The sequence below is a fragment of the Prunus avium genome, chromosome 8 (assembly GCF_965620075.1).
Source record: "Prunus avium chromosome 8, drPruAviu1.hap1.1, whole genome shotgun sequence".
Taxonomy (NCBI): Eukaryota; Viridiplantae; Streptophyta; class Magnoliopsida; order Rosales; family Rosaceae; genus Prunus; species Prunus avium.
In genome coordinates, this window is record NC_142291.1 from 35,654,453 (window position 1) to 35,672,778 (window position 18,326).

The 18,326-nt window shown below is 39.6% G+C and overlaps 3 protein-coding genes across 4 annotated transcripts; 1 reads left to right on the forward strand and 2 right to left on the reverse strand.

Moving 5' to 3' along the window:
* Positions 1–1,220: 1,220 nt before the first annotated feature.
* On the reverse strand, positions 1,221–4,291 carry LOC110757026 (protein NRT1/ PTR FAMILY 4.2-like). 2 transcript variants are annotated; one of them, XM_088245172.1, is made up of 6 exons: positions 3,970–4,291; positions 3,631–3,794; positions 3,024–3,241; positions 2,524–2,928; positions 2,306–2,424; positions 1,221–2,060 (listed from the first exon to the last, which is right to left on the reverse strand). In XM_088245172.1, the coding sequence occupies exons 2-6, from the start codon at positions 3,755–3,757 to the stop codon at positions 1,322–1,324; spliced, it is 1,608 nt and encodes a 535-aa protein (XP_088101298.1). In that variant the 5' UTR covers positions 3,758–3,794; positions 3,970–4,291; the 3' UTR covers positions 1,221–1,321. The 2 variants fall into 2 exon arrangements, with proteins under 2 accessions (XP_088101298.1, XP_088101299.1); XM_088245173.1 differs by lacking the exon at positions 3,970–4,291 and adding an exon at positions 3,447–3,498 and having other exon boundaries at positions 3,631–3,765.
* Positions 4,292–6,052: 1,761 nt separating this feature from the next.
* Positions 6,053–7,927, forward strand: LOC110757034 (large ribosomal subunit protein eL32z). Its single transcript, XM_021958550.2, has 4 exons — positions 6,053–6,145; positions 6,287–6,381; positions 7,348–7,529; positions 7,628–7,927. Exons 2-4 carry the CDS (start codon positions 6,292–6,294, stop codon positions 7,755–7,757), a joined length of 402 nt encoding a protein of 133 aa, XP_021814242.1. The 5' UTR covers positions 6,053–6,145; positions 6,287–6,291; the 3' UTR covers positions 7,758–7,927.
* Positions 7,928–10,459: 2,532 nt separating this feature from the next.
* Positions 10,460–17,630, reverse strand: AGC2-1 (AGC (cAMP-dependent, cGMP-dependent and protein kinase C) kinase family protein). Its single transcript, XM_088245583.1, has 3 exons — positions 16,943–17,630; positions 11,558–11,587; positions 10,460–11,455 (listed from the first exon to the last, which is right to left on the reverse strand). Exons 1-3 carry the CDS (start codon positions 17,296–17,298, stop codon positions 10,564–10,566), a joined length of 1,278 nt encoding a protein of 425 aa, XP_088101709.1. The 5' UTR covers positions 17,299–17,630; the 3' UTR covers positions 10,460–10,563.
* Positions 17,631–18,326: the final 696 nt, after the last annotated feature.

The window sequence follows — 18,326 nt, forward strand, 5'->3', positions numbered from 1 at the left end:
GTGTCATTATTCTGAAAAGAGTATTATCTTTGGGATTTTTTTTTTCCTTTTTTGTGTATATATTCCAATCTATTATTGGTATGGAATTGACTAATATCTTCTCCCTTTCTAAATATCGCAATTGGATAGCATCGAAAATATCACGTATTAGTTGTAAATTCAAACATTTTATGTTTAAAACACGTAATCGGAGTTTATCCTAATAAGAATATCGCTCGCCCACAGCCTCTTTTTATTTTATTTTTAGAATGAGTATTATAAAATAACATACCTTAATTTCTGCATTCTCAGTTGTTTTTAATACTGATTTTTGTCTGATTCAAATAAACTATCTTCCTTTATTTATTTTGTTTTATAGTTTTCGAGAAGTTTAAACAACTTTTAATGGTCAAAGTAACACCATTAAGTTATTAACCCCCCGCAGGCCAAGGAACTTGTCTTTAAAATTATATGACTTGCACGTTTTTTAGGGAAGAGGGCTGAGTCAAACCATATTAGATTAAGATCTATTTAGCCTTTTCATCGCTCCCGCTGCGTGGATTCAAATAGTTTGCGTGATGATGCCAAGAAAGGAATTCATTTTAGTTTTTTCAATTCAGATCAGAAAATTAAAAAATGATTCCTAATCGACAAGATTCAGTGAATAATTTAAGTTGACAATTGCGAAAGCTTTATCTAGAATTCTTGTTTTGATGGTAATGCATTGGACAGTAGCTCGCAAATAATGTTGAAGATCTTTGTAGTATAGCTAAAGTGATAGGAACCCTAGCTATCCTTGTTGTTCGGGAGCCGAGCTAAGATAGATAGAAATTTTATCGATCAGACAATATGATATGTTATGTTATCATTACCGACTTACGTCGATGACATAAGAAGATATTCAAAATTTGAACTCTCAAACCCAAGAGTTTTAGTCTAGTAAACAGTACAATGATTTGTTGAATCACTGGTAGGAGCCTAGAGGGTTGACAGCTGAAACAGGATCGAAATTCATGCAGAAAACAGCAGACGAAAACGACAATGTACGAAGTCCCGGTAGGTGGATATACTTTGCACATATTCCAGGAGCATATTTCCCGTGATTATTGTGTTTGACCTTAATGAAAACACATCAACTTCAAATCCTCAACACACCCAACAGCCATTTTGATTACAACTTATGATGTTGACACACCCAGCCTGCATCAGATTATAAACACAAGGACCCCAAAAATTAATCATGAAGAAAATGGGGAGAGGCCCATTAAACTTTGGTTCAACTTTTAGTTAAGTTCATAATGAGATGTTACATACAGTTTTAATTAAAATTTGTCACACCTAATTAATACTGCTTAGCCCAATACATGTAGTTGAGGAAATTGAGGGTGTTGAGAATGCTGAGAAGGGTGTAAAAAAGATCCAAACGTGAGTGAATTATGTCATTTCCTCCAAGCCATTCTCTTCCAAATCTTCCACTGGCTGAATTTACTATTGACAGCAGCACAGAGCTCAAAAAGTAGCCCATGGAAGTTGAGCACCATGACAAGGCAGTGCACATGCTTCTCATGCAATCAGGTGCCTCTGAGTAAAAGAACTCAAGCATGCCTCCAAGTGTGAGCGTGTCTGAGACTCCAAGCAACAGGAACTGCCAGGCAAGCCAGAACACTGACAATGTGGCATTGTCGAGAGCCGCCTCCCGCCTCTTAGCTTCAACTAGGGCAGCTACAGCCATTGATCCTGATGCAAGAGCTAGCCCCAGGCCTATCCTCCAAAGTGGTTGGAAAATGTGGATTTTTTCTGATTTCTTGGAACTTAAGATTCGTCGGAATTTTTCGTATAAGGGAATAGAAGCAAGCATAATGGAGAGGGGGAGCACACTTAGTGACTGAGTTGGGATTTCGAAATTGTGTAGTTTTCGGTTCATTAGGACCCCTTGCACCACTGAGTATGTCTGAAGTTGTGCTAGGCAACAGTTCATCATGATTGTGCTTGCAAAGATTGGTAGAAGGCCAAGAAAAGTTCTTGTTTCCTCAATTTGAGCTTCACTAATTGTGTTGTCAATCAATGCCTTGTCTAGGAACCTGAGAAATTATAGGCATCATTAGACCAAAAGTACATGAAAATAGTATACAGAGTTTATTGTTTCGTCCCACTCAAAATTTGAGTGGTCTCATATGGTAGGCCAGGACTTGTTTGTACATGTCCAAAAGTGTGACACTATAATTTAATCCCACTCAAAGTTTAAACGCTCATAGTAGGTCTATTTACCATACACTAATCACCTAACTAATTAGGGACTAATTGAGAGAGGAAAAGAAGGAGTTACTTGAACTTGTTATGGGATTTTCCATCAACTCTGTTTGGATTGATTGCAGATGCTGCATACTGGTTTTCGACTCTCTCTTCTGGTGAGGCTTTACAGTTTCGAGCTGCAGAAGCTAGTACCTTTGACACCACCAAAAAGAAATAAATTAAAATCCAAACAGAACAGTCTAGTTGATTTTTATTTTTTTTCAATTGCATTTTGCCCAAGTATAGTTTTACCTTAATGATTCTTGTCAATGCACTTCCACCAGGAAGTTTGTATCTATAAAATGGGCTCCCACTGATGAAAATTGAAAGTGCCAAACTCAAGACTATAGCTGTTATAGTAAAACTCCAGTTCCAGCCTTTGTTCTGTTCCACCCAAACCATAACAGTGCAGCTTATGAGGCCCCCAAGGCAGAGGGAAAAGAAAAACCAATTGAAGAAGGCTGAGATGAGCCTCTGGTTGCCGTGATCAAGCTGATCAGCACCATGGGCAGACAAGGAGGCATTGATTCCACCTACACCAGCAGCCATGCTATAAAGGCCAGTGTACAAAATGGTTGCTTCAGACTGAGAAGGCTTTTCATTCAACTCCGGTCGAAATTGCGGGTTTTGAGCTTGGATTGTCAGCAAGATTAGCCCCTAGAATTGGTACCAAAAAGTGTGTTCAATTTCATGTCACATACTGATATGAAGATAGGTCTTATATACCCAAAAACAATATATAGAGAGCATACCAGCAACTCAATTGTACAGAAGACAATAAAGGTTGTGAATCTTGTGAAGATTGAGTCACCAATGAAGCCTCCCAGGATGGAGAGCAAGAAAGAAGTCCCCATGAAATTGGTTACCATATTTGCTGATGTAGCATGTGGATAATGCATTGACTTATTGAAGTAAGTGATAAAGTTAATGGCATTGGCTAAGAAGACCATGTCGGTAAACACCTCAACAACTGCACAAAAAAAATATATTATGACCAAATTACCTCATAATAGAACATTCTCTCTCTTGATTATCAAATTTTTTCTGCATCCCTGATTTAGTTTGTAAAATATGAACTAAAAAAAGAAAAGGAAAGTGTAAAATATGCTGGTATATATGCAGAACCTGGGTTAAAGGGTTTGAGTTTGAGTGAGATAAAGTCATGAACTTAAAACCTTAGGCGACAATCTCGAGGCAACCCAATATATTACTCCCTGCTACCCCTCCCTAGCAAATGACCAAAAAAAAACGTACTCTTTAAAAGGGACCATTTAACCATCAATTAAAGATCCTAAGTATCATTTTCACATTATTAAAGGAAAACACAAAAGGGTTAAGATCCCTGCGCTTGCAACTTACCACATGCAAAGGCAGCCGCTGTAATTCCACCATGCTTTCCAGGATTTGCCTTTCTTCCTTTCCAGTCAACAAATTGATCATCACTTTCTTTCTGGTTGAAAACGTTTTGATCTCTCTCTATAATCATCTCTAAACAACCCAGTTGCAAGTGAAAAATCCTGCAGCTGATGATGAACAAAACCGAGAAGGCAGAAAATTAAAGTGAAGAACAAATAGTTTCTGCAAAAGAAGAAGAAGTAGAGTAGAAAACATATAATTTGGGTTGTGTTAGGAGATGTGGGTATTTCCCTATGATCTGTACCACAAATTACATAAGAAGGTGTGGGCTGATGAACTTACCAAAATGATCAACCCTAAGGTTTGAAGAAATGAACCAAAAGAAGAAAGTTGGGGAAAGGTGATATCCTTGTTGCTGATCAGTTGTGAAAGGTAAAATGAGAAGGAATATATAAGAAGAAGAAAACTGAGCCTAGAAACAACTTTGAGGCAAAAAATTAATTACTATGTGGGGAAAAAATTAATTGCTTGTGTCCAAACCCTGCTTGTATAATGTCACAATGCATGCTAATTAATTACAATTTTGTCAATGCACTTGGAGTGAAACTGATTCCAGAGATCCTGCATTGAATGCCTGCCCATTGGTTTGTATGACACCTTTGAATTTCAGAGAGGGGGGGGGGGGGGGGGGGGGGAGAAGAATTAGGAAAGAGACCATTTGTAGGAGACTACAATGCATAATTTTCAGGGAAATGCCTTTGTGCTTTGGTTACTTTTTTTTTTCACCTTTGACACGTAGGGTCATTTGAATGAGTGATTATAAAATACTATGGTAGTATGATTATGTGGTACATTTTGTACATGTGTTATAATATAAGTGGATATTTATTGATATTATTCCCTAATGAATCATGTTAGTCCTTTCAAGTATTTTGTATTAGAAATATGGCCTTTGCTTAGGCCCTACCGATTCTCCGTTGCACCATACCAGAATCAGGAGAGCACCTTTTGAAAGCGATTTAATGATATCAAAATATTGAAAAATATACCATTTTGTTCATCCATATCGTAATATGTATATAAGATGTACCACTTGGGATTATTATATAATTTCTCCATTTGAATGGAGAAATTCGAAAGAATGGATTTTGAATTATTTATTTATTTATATAGACAGTGCATTGAAATTACTAAATTTAATGCAGGATCATGTACAATGACTCATTTGAAATCATGTCTCTTTTTCTTCATTTTCTTCCTACATAAATGCTATTATTTATGTATTCCTACCTAAGATCATATGGGAACCATTTAATTATATCCCATAAGAAGTTAATTATAAACATCGACTAAAATCCCTGAATTTGACACCTTATATTGATCTTCTTAAGAGTTATTTACACTAACACTCCTTGAGATTTCTTGTGTTTTCACAAAACCCCATAAGGTCTCAAAAATTATGCGAACATCCCATGAGATTTCAATTTGTTTTCACAAAACCCATTTTCATTGATTGTTCATCCAAAAATTGATGATTTCATTTATAAAAAACTTATGCAAATGACAAAATTAACCTTAATGAAGTATATGCAATCTAATCTCAAGGCTCAATTTTGTCATTTAGAGAATTATTTTGCATAAAATCATCAATTTTTGGACAAAAAAAATCAATGAAAATGGATTTCATGGAAACAATTTAAAACCCCATGGGGTGCTTGTGTAATTTTTAAAACCTCATAGGGTGTCTTTTTTGTTTGTTTTTTTTCAAAAGATGAATTTCATTCCGAAAACTCACCCCAAGGAGGATGGCACAAATACAACAAAACAAAAACAACCCATTATTAAGGAAGCTCAAAAGTGATATTCTTAATGTCTTTACTACCGAAATGTTGTGCAAAGGAAAAGAAAAGGCTCCTTTCTAAGCAAGAAAAAGCTTACACGAAGTTGGCCTCTTTATCTCTTTCATTTAAGTCAAAAAAGGCGGAAATATATTCTCACTCTATCTATCTCTCTCATCACGTATACAACTAAGTTTTCTTTGTGTAAGCTCATTCGTTAGATCAGATGGGCTTTAAATGCGACAATAAACCCAACAAGCAAACCCACCACACACAATCCAAGGAAGCCCAGGCCACAAAAAATCAAACCAAGGCAGCCAATATTAGTTGAAGTAAAATGAAGTGCTAATAAACATCCTCGAATTCTGCCTTATGTAATGACATGACAACAAAGAAATAAGAATTAAAAAAAAACTATGTTTGCTGTTTCAACAGATTCAAATTGTTTAAATCGAGTAACTTTGGACTTTGCTCCATTGGGCCTGGATTGGAGGCGATGATCCAACTGATTGGGCTCGGGACTCCCTCACAGCCCAAAAAAAATGTAATCTTAAGGTGTCGTCGACCACAGCAGATTGCAGCTATTTCGTATATATTCCCTCACTTAAAACCCTAGGCTCTCTGTGCCTCTCCCTCCCTCAACTCCTCTGCAGCGCCATACTGCTCTTCTTTTCAATCAGGTTCGAAGCCCTAATCTCTGATCCTCGTCTTTTTTCAAAACACCATGCTTTTCGGCCTAATATCTACAGGAACAGCTATCTATATTATTGTTTGTGTATAATTTTAGTAAATTCATGATTTTGTTGTGGTTTGAATGACAGAAACAATGGCTGTCCCTTTGCTGAAGAAGCAAATTGTGAAGAAGCGTACCAAGCACTTCAAGAGGCCCCAAAGTGACAGGAAGATATGCGTCAAGGTATGAATCTCTGGGTCATTTCATTTCTGTTCCTTTTTTAAAAAAAAGTAATTGAATCGAACGGATTGTTTGAAATTTCAATTTTAGTGTAAGAAGTATTATCAATTGTTCTGCTTCATATAACTTATAATGGGGTCTTTCAGTACGATGTACAATGTCTTAAGCAATTCGGTTTTGGGATAATTTGATTTTACCAATGCTTGCATATTTTGTGTTATTTGCAAGGCAATGAAGATAATTTTAGTTAACAGATTTGTGTTTGCTTGTAATGATTAGGGTCCAAAAAATTTGAAGTTAAGCGTTGAGTGAGTAGGTCTTTTGAATTGTTTGGCTGTTTCAAATATGGTAGTAGCAAGTGTATTCTTCACAGACTTGGAGAGTTGCATATGTTTATTGGCGTTACACGAAGTCGGATTTATCCATCATTTTTTTATTTGCCTGTTTGGCTAAGAGTGTGATTAGAATATGAGAACGATTTAAAAAATGACTTGCAGCGAGGTGATGAATCTCATTGTTCATCGTTTTGCTGCTTAGCAAGGAGATTCTTGCTCTGGTTCTATATTCGGGATGGTGTATGTGTTTATTGGAGTTACAAAAAGTCGGATTTATCCATTATTTTGTTTTGATCTATTTGGCTAAGAGTGTAATTAGAATATGATAACGATTTAAAAAATGACTTGTGGTGAGGTGATGAATCTCATTGTGCATCATTTTCTTGCTTGGCAATGAGATTGTTGCTCTGGTTCTATATTTGGGATGGATGATTTGGCCTGCTAGAGTTCAAGTCTGGATAGTAGATGCTTGCTGGGTGACCGAGTGGCCTAATTTCTTATCTTATTTGATGATGAATGTTGCTTGTTTTGTTTGGACACGTTGAAGTATCTCAGAGATCCTGACTTCTTTGTGCTTCCATGCATCCTGGGGCCCTAATATGAAATTGCTGTGGTTGGATCTTACTTATGGCAGGAAAGCTGGAGAAGGCCCAAGGGTATTGATTCACGTGTCAGGCGAAAGTTTAAGGGATGTGCCTTGATGCCCAACATTGGCTATGGTTCAGACAAGAAGACTCGCCACTTTCTCCCTAATAAGTTCAAGAAATTCGTTGTGCACAATGTCAAAGAGGTTGAAATCCTAATGATGCACAACAGGTATGCAACAGTTCCTTTAAAATATTTTTCACAATCTTCTGAGAAGTCTTTTATGCTTTAGAGTTTTCTTACCCCTTGTTTCTCTAATGTAACTGCAGGACTTACTGTGCTGAGATTGCACACAATATTTCCACCAAGAAGAGAAAGGAGATCGTCGAGCGTGCAGCGCAGTTGGATGTTGTTGTTACCAACAAACTTGCCAGGCTGCGCAGCCAGGAGGATGAGTGAGCTTTGGAGCTATTATGGTTTATTTTGCTTCGTGTGTTTCCTACTATGTTAGTTTTCAGCATTTTGGAAGAAATCTTATGCAGGATTTTGAATTTGTTTTCAATTCAGTACTGTTGGATCTAGACTATGTTACTAATCTAGCGATGTTGAATGACATGAAGTTCTGTCCACTCGTGTTTGGTTTTACCATATTTCTTTGCCCCTTCCGACCGTATTCGTTGAGTTATCTGCCATGTTGTGGACTGCTTTGGACACGATTTATAGTATCATTCTGTAGGAATCTTGTTCAGCCTAGAAATAACTAAAATTTACATTCATAACTTGCGATTTGAGTCTCATGCGTGACGCATAGAAAGAATACTTGACTGAAGAATAAGCAGATTTCATTTTCTGAAACGAATGAATTCCTGCATTTACAATGAGATTTTCATTTCTAATGTGTTGAATTCAAGGTCCACGTTTTTCTTTGTTTCGCTTTTTCATTTGCTTTTATATAATTCCCTTTGTCACTATTTTTATATCAACATTTTGCGGTCTTTTTGATCTGTTCTCCCCAAGCTAACTGGAAATATACACTTCTTTATTTTGGCCAACTAGAATTAGTAGTCCGCCAAGTAAGACCAAATAGGCAAATACTATGAAGACCAAATAATAATACCAAATCAATACTATGAATCCGGCCAAAAGTCAAAGCTTGGACAGTTGACTTTTGTATTTTTATTTTTTTAGCCATTAATAGTTTTCTTTTTATGTGTTATTTTCACGCGTATTCCGAGAAAAACAAAACTCAACAAATATAAAGAAAATGACATTGACTTGTGGATTAGTGGTTTCATTTATATTCGAACTCGCATGACATCTTAGTAGTGTGTATGTGTATGAGAAGTCTCTCGTAATGTTTGAACTTCCATGACACTTCGGTAGTGTGTGTGTGAGAGAAGTCTCCCTCTCCATTTAGTTTAGATTATTGCATGAATTAAAGAGGAGCATGTACAAAGGTTTATGGGTAATTTTGTATTTATGTGGTTAATGTGTACAAAAAACTTAAGTTGTGAAGGGAGAACAGAGAAGAATTTTCGTTGGGTGTGAAAGCGAAGAGAAGAAGATGTCAACAAAATACAGATGGATGTTTTATGTGGCAATTTACTTCACGTTCTTTCATGGGGAGCAAGTCATTATCCATCATCCTCTAACCTCACAACTCAATTCATAAGCCTTTTTCTGCTTAATCTGAATTTAATAAGGGCTACTTGGGTCAAACAGGGATTTATGAGCTACCGGGACAAAAATCATTACCGTTTGTCTGGTCGACAAGCAAAGACTGATAGATACCTTTCATTCTTTTTTTTTTATTTTTTATTTATTTAAAAAAGACCCTCTCCAACTTAGCTTAATTCACCCAATTTATTACAATCCCTCTCAAAACAACAATATATATATATATTGGGGAAGACGTGATTTGAACACAAAATCTCAATTGCAAGTACAACTGCTCGTAACATTCTCGTTTATCAAAAAGAGAAAAGCAAACTAAGACGCTTTGTTATTCTAAACACACGTTTTCTAATCTAGCTACCGATGCAAGCTTATATTATTTTGACTACCTATTCCTCGTGAAAACCAAAATGAAAAAACGAATGTCCACATCTAACCCATTTTCCGTCGTAAGGTCCACAGTCTTTGTCTTGCCTTATAATTGGATGAACTGGATCTTGTGGCCAAGATAAAAAATATGTGAATTCGGCCGAAAGGAGGGTCCAAAACCATAAATGGATGAACCCTTTGCAGTTGAAGGTATTTGATATTAATTTTGAGCGGCTAAGGATTCACGGAAAATACACATGCAAAGCTAGTGTTGTCTTGATAGAAAAGGCTATAGTTGCTCACCATACAATCTAGATAAGTATTACAACCAATTTTATGTACTTATTTCTAGGTGTAAATATTGCAATTATTAGCAATGGGTAGTGATTGTAAGCTCAAATTGAATGCTCATGCATTATTGCATGGAAGCCAAGCCAGCTACCAAAGTTTGATGATAAAATCAAGTTCTGTTTTAGGGTTGATTTCGTGACACGCTGATTCAACGAGTTCTACTTGTTGCAGTTAAAACCCGATTACCTTTAATTGTATTATTAAACCAACAAGTTAAGTTAACGAGGTTTAGAACACTGGAAAAATACCTTGATTTGCAAATTAAAGGTCTCATGTTCGAATCTCCACGACATTATAATTGTGTGTGTGTGTGAAATCCTTCTCTGATCTAGTTTAGATTATTGCTTGTACTAAAAAAAAAAACCCATCAAATTAAAGGAACCGTCGTTTAGAGTTAACAGATTAATAACCGAAATCTGAATATTCGGTTATCCATTTCTTTTACGCCATCCACTTTACTCGATATTGAATAATAAGCGGCCGACTCCAATTGTTGAACCATCCTTCGAATTGTCAATCAAGAAATGTGAATTTATTAATTAGCATGTGCCCACGTGCTCGAAATTTCCTCTTTGCTTCTGGTGAAGCTTCATATTCAATATTTAATGTTGGTTTTAGATCCGCAAGTTTGGATAACAAAATTAAAAGAAAGATGAGCTTTTAATGGTATGTTGAGATAAATTGTTTTAGCAAACTATTCATATAATCAAATTTTGCAAACGTATCAAATTGTGATTTGCATGCAAAAATAACGCTTTTGCTCAATATAAAAAAAAAGCTCGAAATTACTATAGTTAATTAAGGTTTAGATAACATAAACAAACTAATTATGCCCCTCAATTACTAAAAAATAAAGCAATAAAAAAATTAGTTAGAAAACTAAAAATGCATTTTCTTGGGTGGGGTTGTGATTCAATCCCTCCACCCATTCTCTTTTATTTACATTTTGCTTCTCATTATTATTCTTATTCTCATCATTCTCATTGCCTTTATTCTCCCCACCATCTTCACCTCCGAATATTCCTTGCACAACCTCCTCAACGTCAATTTTTTTGTTAATTCCATACGTACCCTCAGTCGCAATTTCGGGGATGTACGGCGGCCTCGAGACTCGCAAAATCGAATCCCACTCGACCCCTCTAAAGTAATCGTGGCCCTTGATTTCACCCGGCCCGATTCTCTGTTTCGGATCCTTCTCCAGCAACTTCGAAATCAAGTCCCTCAACGCCGTCCTTTCACCTGTCAGCTCAGGTTCCTTCGTCAGTATCCGATAAAACGTCTCTTTTCTATTGGACCCCCTAAACGGCGTCGCACCGTATAACATTTCATAAAGAAGCACCCCAAGGGACCACCAATCGACGCCGAAATCGTGGCCGCTTCCCGAAACGACTTCGGGCGCCACGTATTCCTCCGTTCCAACGAACGAGTTCGACTTCTCGGAGGAGTCCAAACCGGGTTTGCCCGAGTTTAAACTGAGTTCGGAGGCCGAGACAGAGTTGTCCGGCGAAATCCCCTTGTTGCAAAACCGTTGGAACGGCGAGCACCGCTTCTTCTGGACCGGGCTGGATTTGGCTGTGGAATTTGAACTGACTCGAACCGATCGAGCATTCTTCATTGGCGGGAGCTTGGTGGAGAGGTCGAAATCCACGAGCATAATGTGGCCGTTTTCTTGGATCATAATGTTCTCCGGCTTCAAATCTCTGTAAACCACTCCCAATCCATGCAAATACTCCAACACCAGAACCAATTCCGCCGCGTAAAATCTATAAAAAAAAAAAACAAAGAAACAAAATTCAAATTATCATTTCATTTTCTCGGGAATCAAACAGAATTTGACGTATACATCTCTGAATTAGTTAAGTTACCTGATGACATCGTCGGAGAACATCCGCTCGGTTTTGTTAGTAAAGTCAAAGACAAAACATAGACATCCCTAAATGGCTTGTCTACCACCTTGTTACTTTTCCTTGTTTTCATATTCCTTGTTTTAGGGATGGAAACTCTCCATGTTTCCCTCCATGTCTTGTGCATTGTTTGTAACTAATAATCACCTTGTATACTTGTATATCTAACCCTTCACTAAGTAAGAAACTCAATTGGCAGATTTGAATGCTCTGCAAAACCTATCTTGTTCTTCTTATTATACATTCTCAACTCTCTCAATTACACTATCTTTGGCATGGTATCAGAGCAATCGATTTTGGTTGCCTCTGCATAACCTTGTTCTTGCCTAAATCTCTACCTATCCTTGCCCATAATTTGCTGTTATATTATTCCTACCTCATACTTTGCCTTGCCTCAAAATTGGTCTTGATCACAAGCCCTTTTTGTGCTCTTGTTTGCTGAAGTTTTAAGCTATTTCTTCCTCTACATCCTTTTATATACTTACCTCATGGGTGACACCAACGACTCCATCAACGACTCCACGGACGACTCCTCTAAAATCGACTCCACCAAGATCGACTCCACAACACCACCACCACCCCGGTCCTCTCATGACTACTCTCCAATTACTCCTGATAAGTTGGATGGGTCCAACTATCCTGCATGGTCTCGTAGTGTTCGCTTGGCCATCACTGCTCGTCGTATGGCTGGTTTCATTAATGGTAAAAAGATTGCCCCTGCCATTGATGATCCTAGCTATGAAGCTTGGGATGAAGACAACTGTTTGGTGCAGTCATGGCTCCTCAACTCCATGACCAAAAATGTACGTGCCTTATTTGATCACTGCTCAACGGCTTATGCGGTGTGGGACGCAGCTCGGAAGACATATACTGTCACACAGAATAGCTCCAAGTTGTACCAACTCCGTCGTCAGTCAGTCACCACCTCTCAAAGTGGTGAACCTGTGAATGTATTCTACGAAAAATTACACATAATATGGCAGGAAATTGACAGCCTCCGTCCCTGCAAACATACCAATCCCGATGATGTGGCTCTTCACCAACAAGCACTTGAGGTGGAACGTGTGTACGATTTTTTGGGAGGACTCGATCCCAACTTTGATTCCGTTCGTAGTCGGATTCTTGCCATGAATCCGCTTCCAGCAGTCATTGAAGCTTATGCACTAGTGGTAGAAGAAGATAATCGCCAATCTTCCATGCTTGGCGGTGGGAGTGCAATGGCGGTCAAGCCATATCGGCCACCACACCGTACGTCCTCCGGACTTCCCCCCCGGGGTCCCAAAACTGACAATGCAAAGGGAACTGAGAAGTGCACTCATTGTGGTGGTGATCATCTTGTTGAGAAGTGCTTCAAGCTTCATGGTTATCCTGAGTGGTGGGATGCTTTCAAATCCCGCAACAAAACACCCAAGGCAGCATGTGTTATAACTACCGATGCCTCTCCATCTTCCACCCTACTCTCCGACTCCGAATCAGGTACACAACCCACTACATGGATAATTGACACAGGTGCCACTGATCATATGACTTTTGACTCTACTATGTTTTCCACAATATCTTCTAAGTCTCGTCATCCTTACATCACTAGTGCCAATGGAGTCCCCTCTAATGTTGCTGGTGAAGGAACTATATCACTTTCCCCTTCCTTATCTTTATCTCATACACTACTTGTTCCCTCCATCAATTGCAATTTGCTGTCTGTTGGAAAATTACTTGACTCACATAACTGTTATGCCACATTCTATCCTTCCCATTGTCTTTTTCAGGACCTCACGACTCACGCGACGATTGGGCATGGTAAACGAAGAGGGGGGTTGTATTCCTTGACGGTCTCTTCACCACCAAGGGCAGCTCATACTCAAGGTTCCAGCTCACAAGCTCGCAATCAACATCAGATTTGGCTTTGGCATCGTCGTCTAGGACATCCATCCTTTGGCTATCTTCAACGTTTGTTTCCGTCTTTGTTTCGTGGCCTAGATCATTCTCAGTTTCAGTGTGAAACCTGTGTATTGGCCAAAAGCCATCGAACTGTTTTTCCCTTAAGTGATAATAAAACGGAATTCCCTTTTGATTTGGTTCACTCTGATGTTTGGGGTCCTGCTAAAGTTTCTTCCAATGGCAAAAGATGGTTTATTACATTTATTGATGATTGTACTCGCATGACTTGGGTATATTTACTAGCTCATAAAAGTGACGTTTCCGCTGCAATCCGTGAATTTCATGCTATGATTACCACACAGTTCCAAGCTTCCATCAAAGTATTCCGGTCTGATAATGGTGGGGAATATGTGAACAATGTCTTGGCACATTTCTTTCGAGACCAAGGCATCATTCATCAAACCTCCACATCTTTCACTCCGCAACAAAATGGTGTCGCAGAGCGAAAGAATCGACAATTACTTGAGGTTACTCGTGCTTACATGCTGGATAAATCGGTCCCTCACTACTTATGGGGACATGCCCTTCTTTCTGCAGTATATGTAATTAATCGAGTGCCGAGTAGTGTTTTGAAGTTTGAAACTCCACTGAACACCTTGGCTCGTCATGTCTCTCTTCCTACAGTCCTCAAGCTGCCTCCTCGCATATTTGGTTGTGTTGTATATGCTCATGTTCCATCTCATCAAAGAAGTAAGCTGGACCCTTGTGCCATTCGATGTGTGTTCGTTGGGTATGGATCAACTCAAAAGGGATACAAGTGTTACCATCCTCCTACTCGTAAGCTCTTTGTCACTATGGATGCCACATTTCATGAAGATTTATCCTACTTTAAAGCTGCTATGCCCCCTTCTCTTCAGGGGGAGAGAAGGAATGAAGAGAAGGAAGAAAAGGAAGAAAATATCCAACTCTGTGACAAAACGACCGGTCGCAACCCAGAAGCGACCGGTCGCTTTCCTGAAACGACCGGTCGCACTGACCACAGCGACCGGTCGCATTGCTCCAGCGATGATGAAGATCGACTCTGTGACAAAACGACCGGTCGCAACCCAGAAGCGACCGGTCGCTTTCCTGAAACGACCGGTCGCACTGACCACGACCGGTCGCCTTGCTCCAGCGATGATGAAGATCGACTCTGTGACAAAACGACCGGTCGTAATCCAGAAGCGACCGGTCGTCGTGACAAAACGACCGGTCGCACAGAATCCAGCGACCGGTCGCCAAGCACCAGTGAACTTCAAAATTTGGACAGCGATGAAGGTATTGGAAAATTGTCGTTCTTATTTGGTGAAGATCCCGGAGGAGACAATTCAAATGGTTGCTGCGATCAACAACAAAATACAACCCCTTCTTCTCAACCATCGGACCAGTCGTCTCGTGATGAGGAAACACTTGAGGTAATTCCCGAAGCACCTAATGCTATACCATACACTCTCCCACCTAGGACCACTAGAGGAAAACCCAAGCCTCAATATTGTCCTGACCTTACTGCCAAATCTAAATATCCCATTAATAACCATGTTTCAACTCATAGATTGTCAAAGTCATATGCATCATTTGTCAATCAATTATCTACTGTATGTGTTCCAAATAAGTGGCAGGATGCTATAACAGATTCCAGATGGGCTGAAGCAATGGCGATTGAAATGGAAGCTCTGGAAAAGAATTCTACATGGGAAATGGTCCAGTTGCCACAAGGGAAGAAACCAGTTGGATGTCGGTGGATATACACCATTAAATACAAAGCTGATGGATCCATAGATCGATACAAAGCTCGATTAGTGGCCAAAGGGTATACACAAACATATGGAATTGACTACCAAGAGACATTTGCACCTGTTGCCAAGATCAATACCGTACGTGTTCTCATGTCATTGGCTGCAAACCTTGATTGGCCACTTTTGCAGTATGATGTAAAGAATGCATTTCTTCACGGGGAATTGCAAGAAGAAGTGTATATGGAACCACCACCAGGGATCTCCATGGCACTTGGTCCCAACACCGTGTGCAAGCTGAGAAAATCATTATACGGGCTAAAGCAGTCACCACGAGCCTGGTTTGGAAAATTCACAGATTCTATGAAGCGCTTTGGGTACACTCAGAGCCACTCGGATCACACTTTATTCTTAAAGCGTAGTGGTGACAAACTTACGGCCCTTATCATCTATGTTGATGATATGGTGGTTACCGGTAATGACAATGAAGAAATGAAGAATCTGCAGAAGCTCCTTGCTAGTAAATTTGAGATGAAGGAATTAGGTGAGTTACAATATTTTCTTGGCATAGAAGTTGCTAGATCAACACATGGCATATTTCTATCCCAACGAAAATATGTGTTAGACTTGTTAACAGAAACTGGAATGCTTGATTGTAAGCCAGCTGACACACCTATTGAGCAGAACCACAAGTTAGGGATGTATCCAGACCAAGCACCCACTGACAAAGAAAGGTATCAAAGATTGGTTGGGCGACTGATTTATCTATCACACACACGCCCCGACATAGCTTATGCTGTGAGTATGGTGAGTCAGTTTATGCATCAACCAAGTGAGGCACACATGAATGCAGTAACTCGGATCATGAGGTACTTGAAGGCTGCCCCTGCCAAAGGGTTGATATTCTCCAAACATACACATATGAACCCAGAAGGATACACAGATGCGGATTGGGCAGGATCCATCACAGATAGACGTTCTACTTCTGGATACTTTACATTTGTGGGGGGCAACTTAGTCACTTGGAGAAGTAAGAAGCAAAAAGTTGTGGCTAGATCAAGTGCTGAAGCAGAATTTAGGGGAATGGCTCAAGGAGTTTGTGAATTGCTCTGGTTACGGAAATTACTGAAGGATCTGGGAATTAAACCATTGAAAGCTACAAACTTGTACTGCGACAATAAATCAGCTATCGAGATAGCACATAACCCAGTACAACACGACCGTACCAAACATGTGGAAGTCGACCGACACTTCATCAAAGAGAAACTAGAAAGGGGTATAATCAAGTTTCCATTTGTAAACTCGGAAAACCAACTTGCTGACATCTTGACGAAGGCCGTATCAAGTAAAGTTTTCCATGACTCACTGGACAAGTTGGGCATGCGTGATATCTTTGCACCAACTTGAGGGGGAGTGTTAGTAAAGTCAAAGACAAAACATAGACATCCCTAAATGGCTTGTCTACCACCTTGTTACTTTTCCTTGTTTTCATATTCCTTGTTTTAGGGATGGAAACTCTCCATGTTTCCCTCCATGTCTTGTGCATTGTTTGTAACTAATAATCACCTTGTATACTTGTATATCTAACCCTTCACTAAGTAAGAAACTCAATTGGCAGATTTGAATGCTCTGCAAAACCTATCTTGTTCTTCTTATTATACATTCTCAACTCTCTCAATTACACTATCTTTGGCAGGTTTGTCGTTTTCTGAGGCAATTGAGATCTCGGCCGGGGCAGTAATCAATGGCGTAGCCGACGAGCTTCTCAGTATCCAAAACGCCATGCAGTTTGGGGAGAAGCGGATGGTCGAAACGACGCAGCACCTGCTGCTCGAAGCAGACTCTTCGGTACTCGCTGCCGTCGCTCTTCGGCTCCTTGCTCCGCCTCTCGATCAAGTCCTTGGAAATCACCTTCAACGCCATGAACTCCGCCGCCTCCTCATCCTGCACCAGAAACACCACGCCCTTGGCCCCGCGCCCCAGCGCCGAGATCACTCTGAGGCGCTGGAAATCCAAGCTGGGAGCCACGACGCCGTCGTTTTGGTCGTCCATTGTTTCAGGTTTTTCTGTTTCGTTGGCAGCTGTGCAGAGACCCGAATGTAGAAATATATAGAGAGAGAGAGAGAGGAATTTGGGGAAGAAGGCAAGTCTTAGTGAGGAAGGGTTCAATTCAAAAGAGTGGGGCCCACGTATATATTTGCTTTTCTCCGCTGCATGGGGTTGTTGCTGGTGTGAGGTGCGGGCTTTAATGCCATCTGGTGGAGAGGTGCGCTGCGATGCGCACACGTAATCGTTATGGCGGGGGTTATGATGACGTGGAGGTATCCGACGGTGGTTGCCGTTTCGAGCGCACGCTTTTTCCCTGTATTTTGTTGGGGATGACGTAACCGGCATATTTTTTTTATGGGTTCGGGGGAGGCTTCTTTTTATTATTTTGGTTTGTTTAATCTGGAGAAGGAGAAAATGGGAAAGGTTTCTTTCTAGTGTTCTAGAAGGCGTGCGGAGCAGGGAATGTTTTTGGTTTCAAACCAGAACTTTGGTTATTTGGTCAGCGACAGCATCATTTACTCATTGTCAAAGTCTTGTTGCTGTGTAGTTGGAAACTTGGTGGTGTGCTCACTCCCAAATTAATATTTTCCCTTTTTTTAAATTTATCGTGATTTAATTTAATCTACGAATAGGAGAATTCAAACTTGGGTGTGACAAGACGGACGACGGACTTGTTCACGGTGAAAACGAATTAAATAAACCATATGGTCAGTTCGTTTTAATTAAATAAACCATGTGAAAAATTGGAAAATTCTAATACAAATAAATAAATTGGTGAAAATTGATTAGAGGCAGAATCTCATTGGGGTTCGATCCTAGGTGCCATAAAAGAGGGGGAGTCCAACATGTTTAATAGGATAAACGAGCTACCCGAAAGTTAGGGCTTCATTTCTTTTTTTTGAAGGACAGTTGGGCCTACGTTTATGGTTTTTGTTCAGAAACTTTGGGCGTTTATAATTGAAAAGAGTTTTTAGATAACTTTTATTCTTTTTTCCTTCTTTTTTCAAATATTAATCAGATTTGCTTTCTCA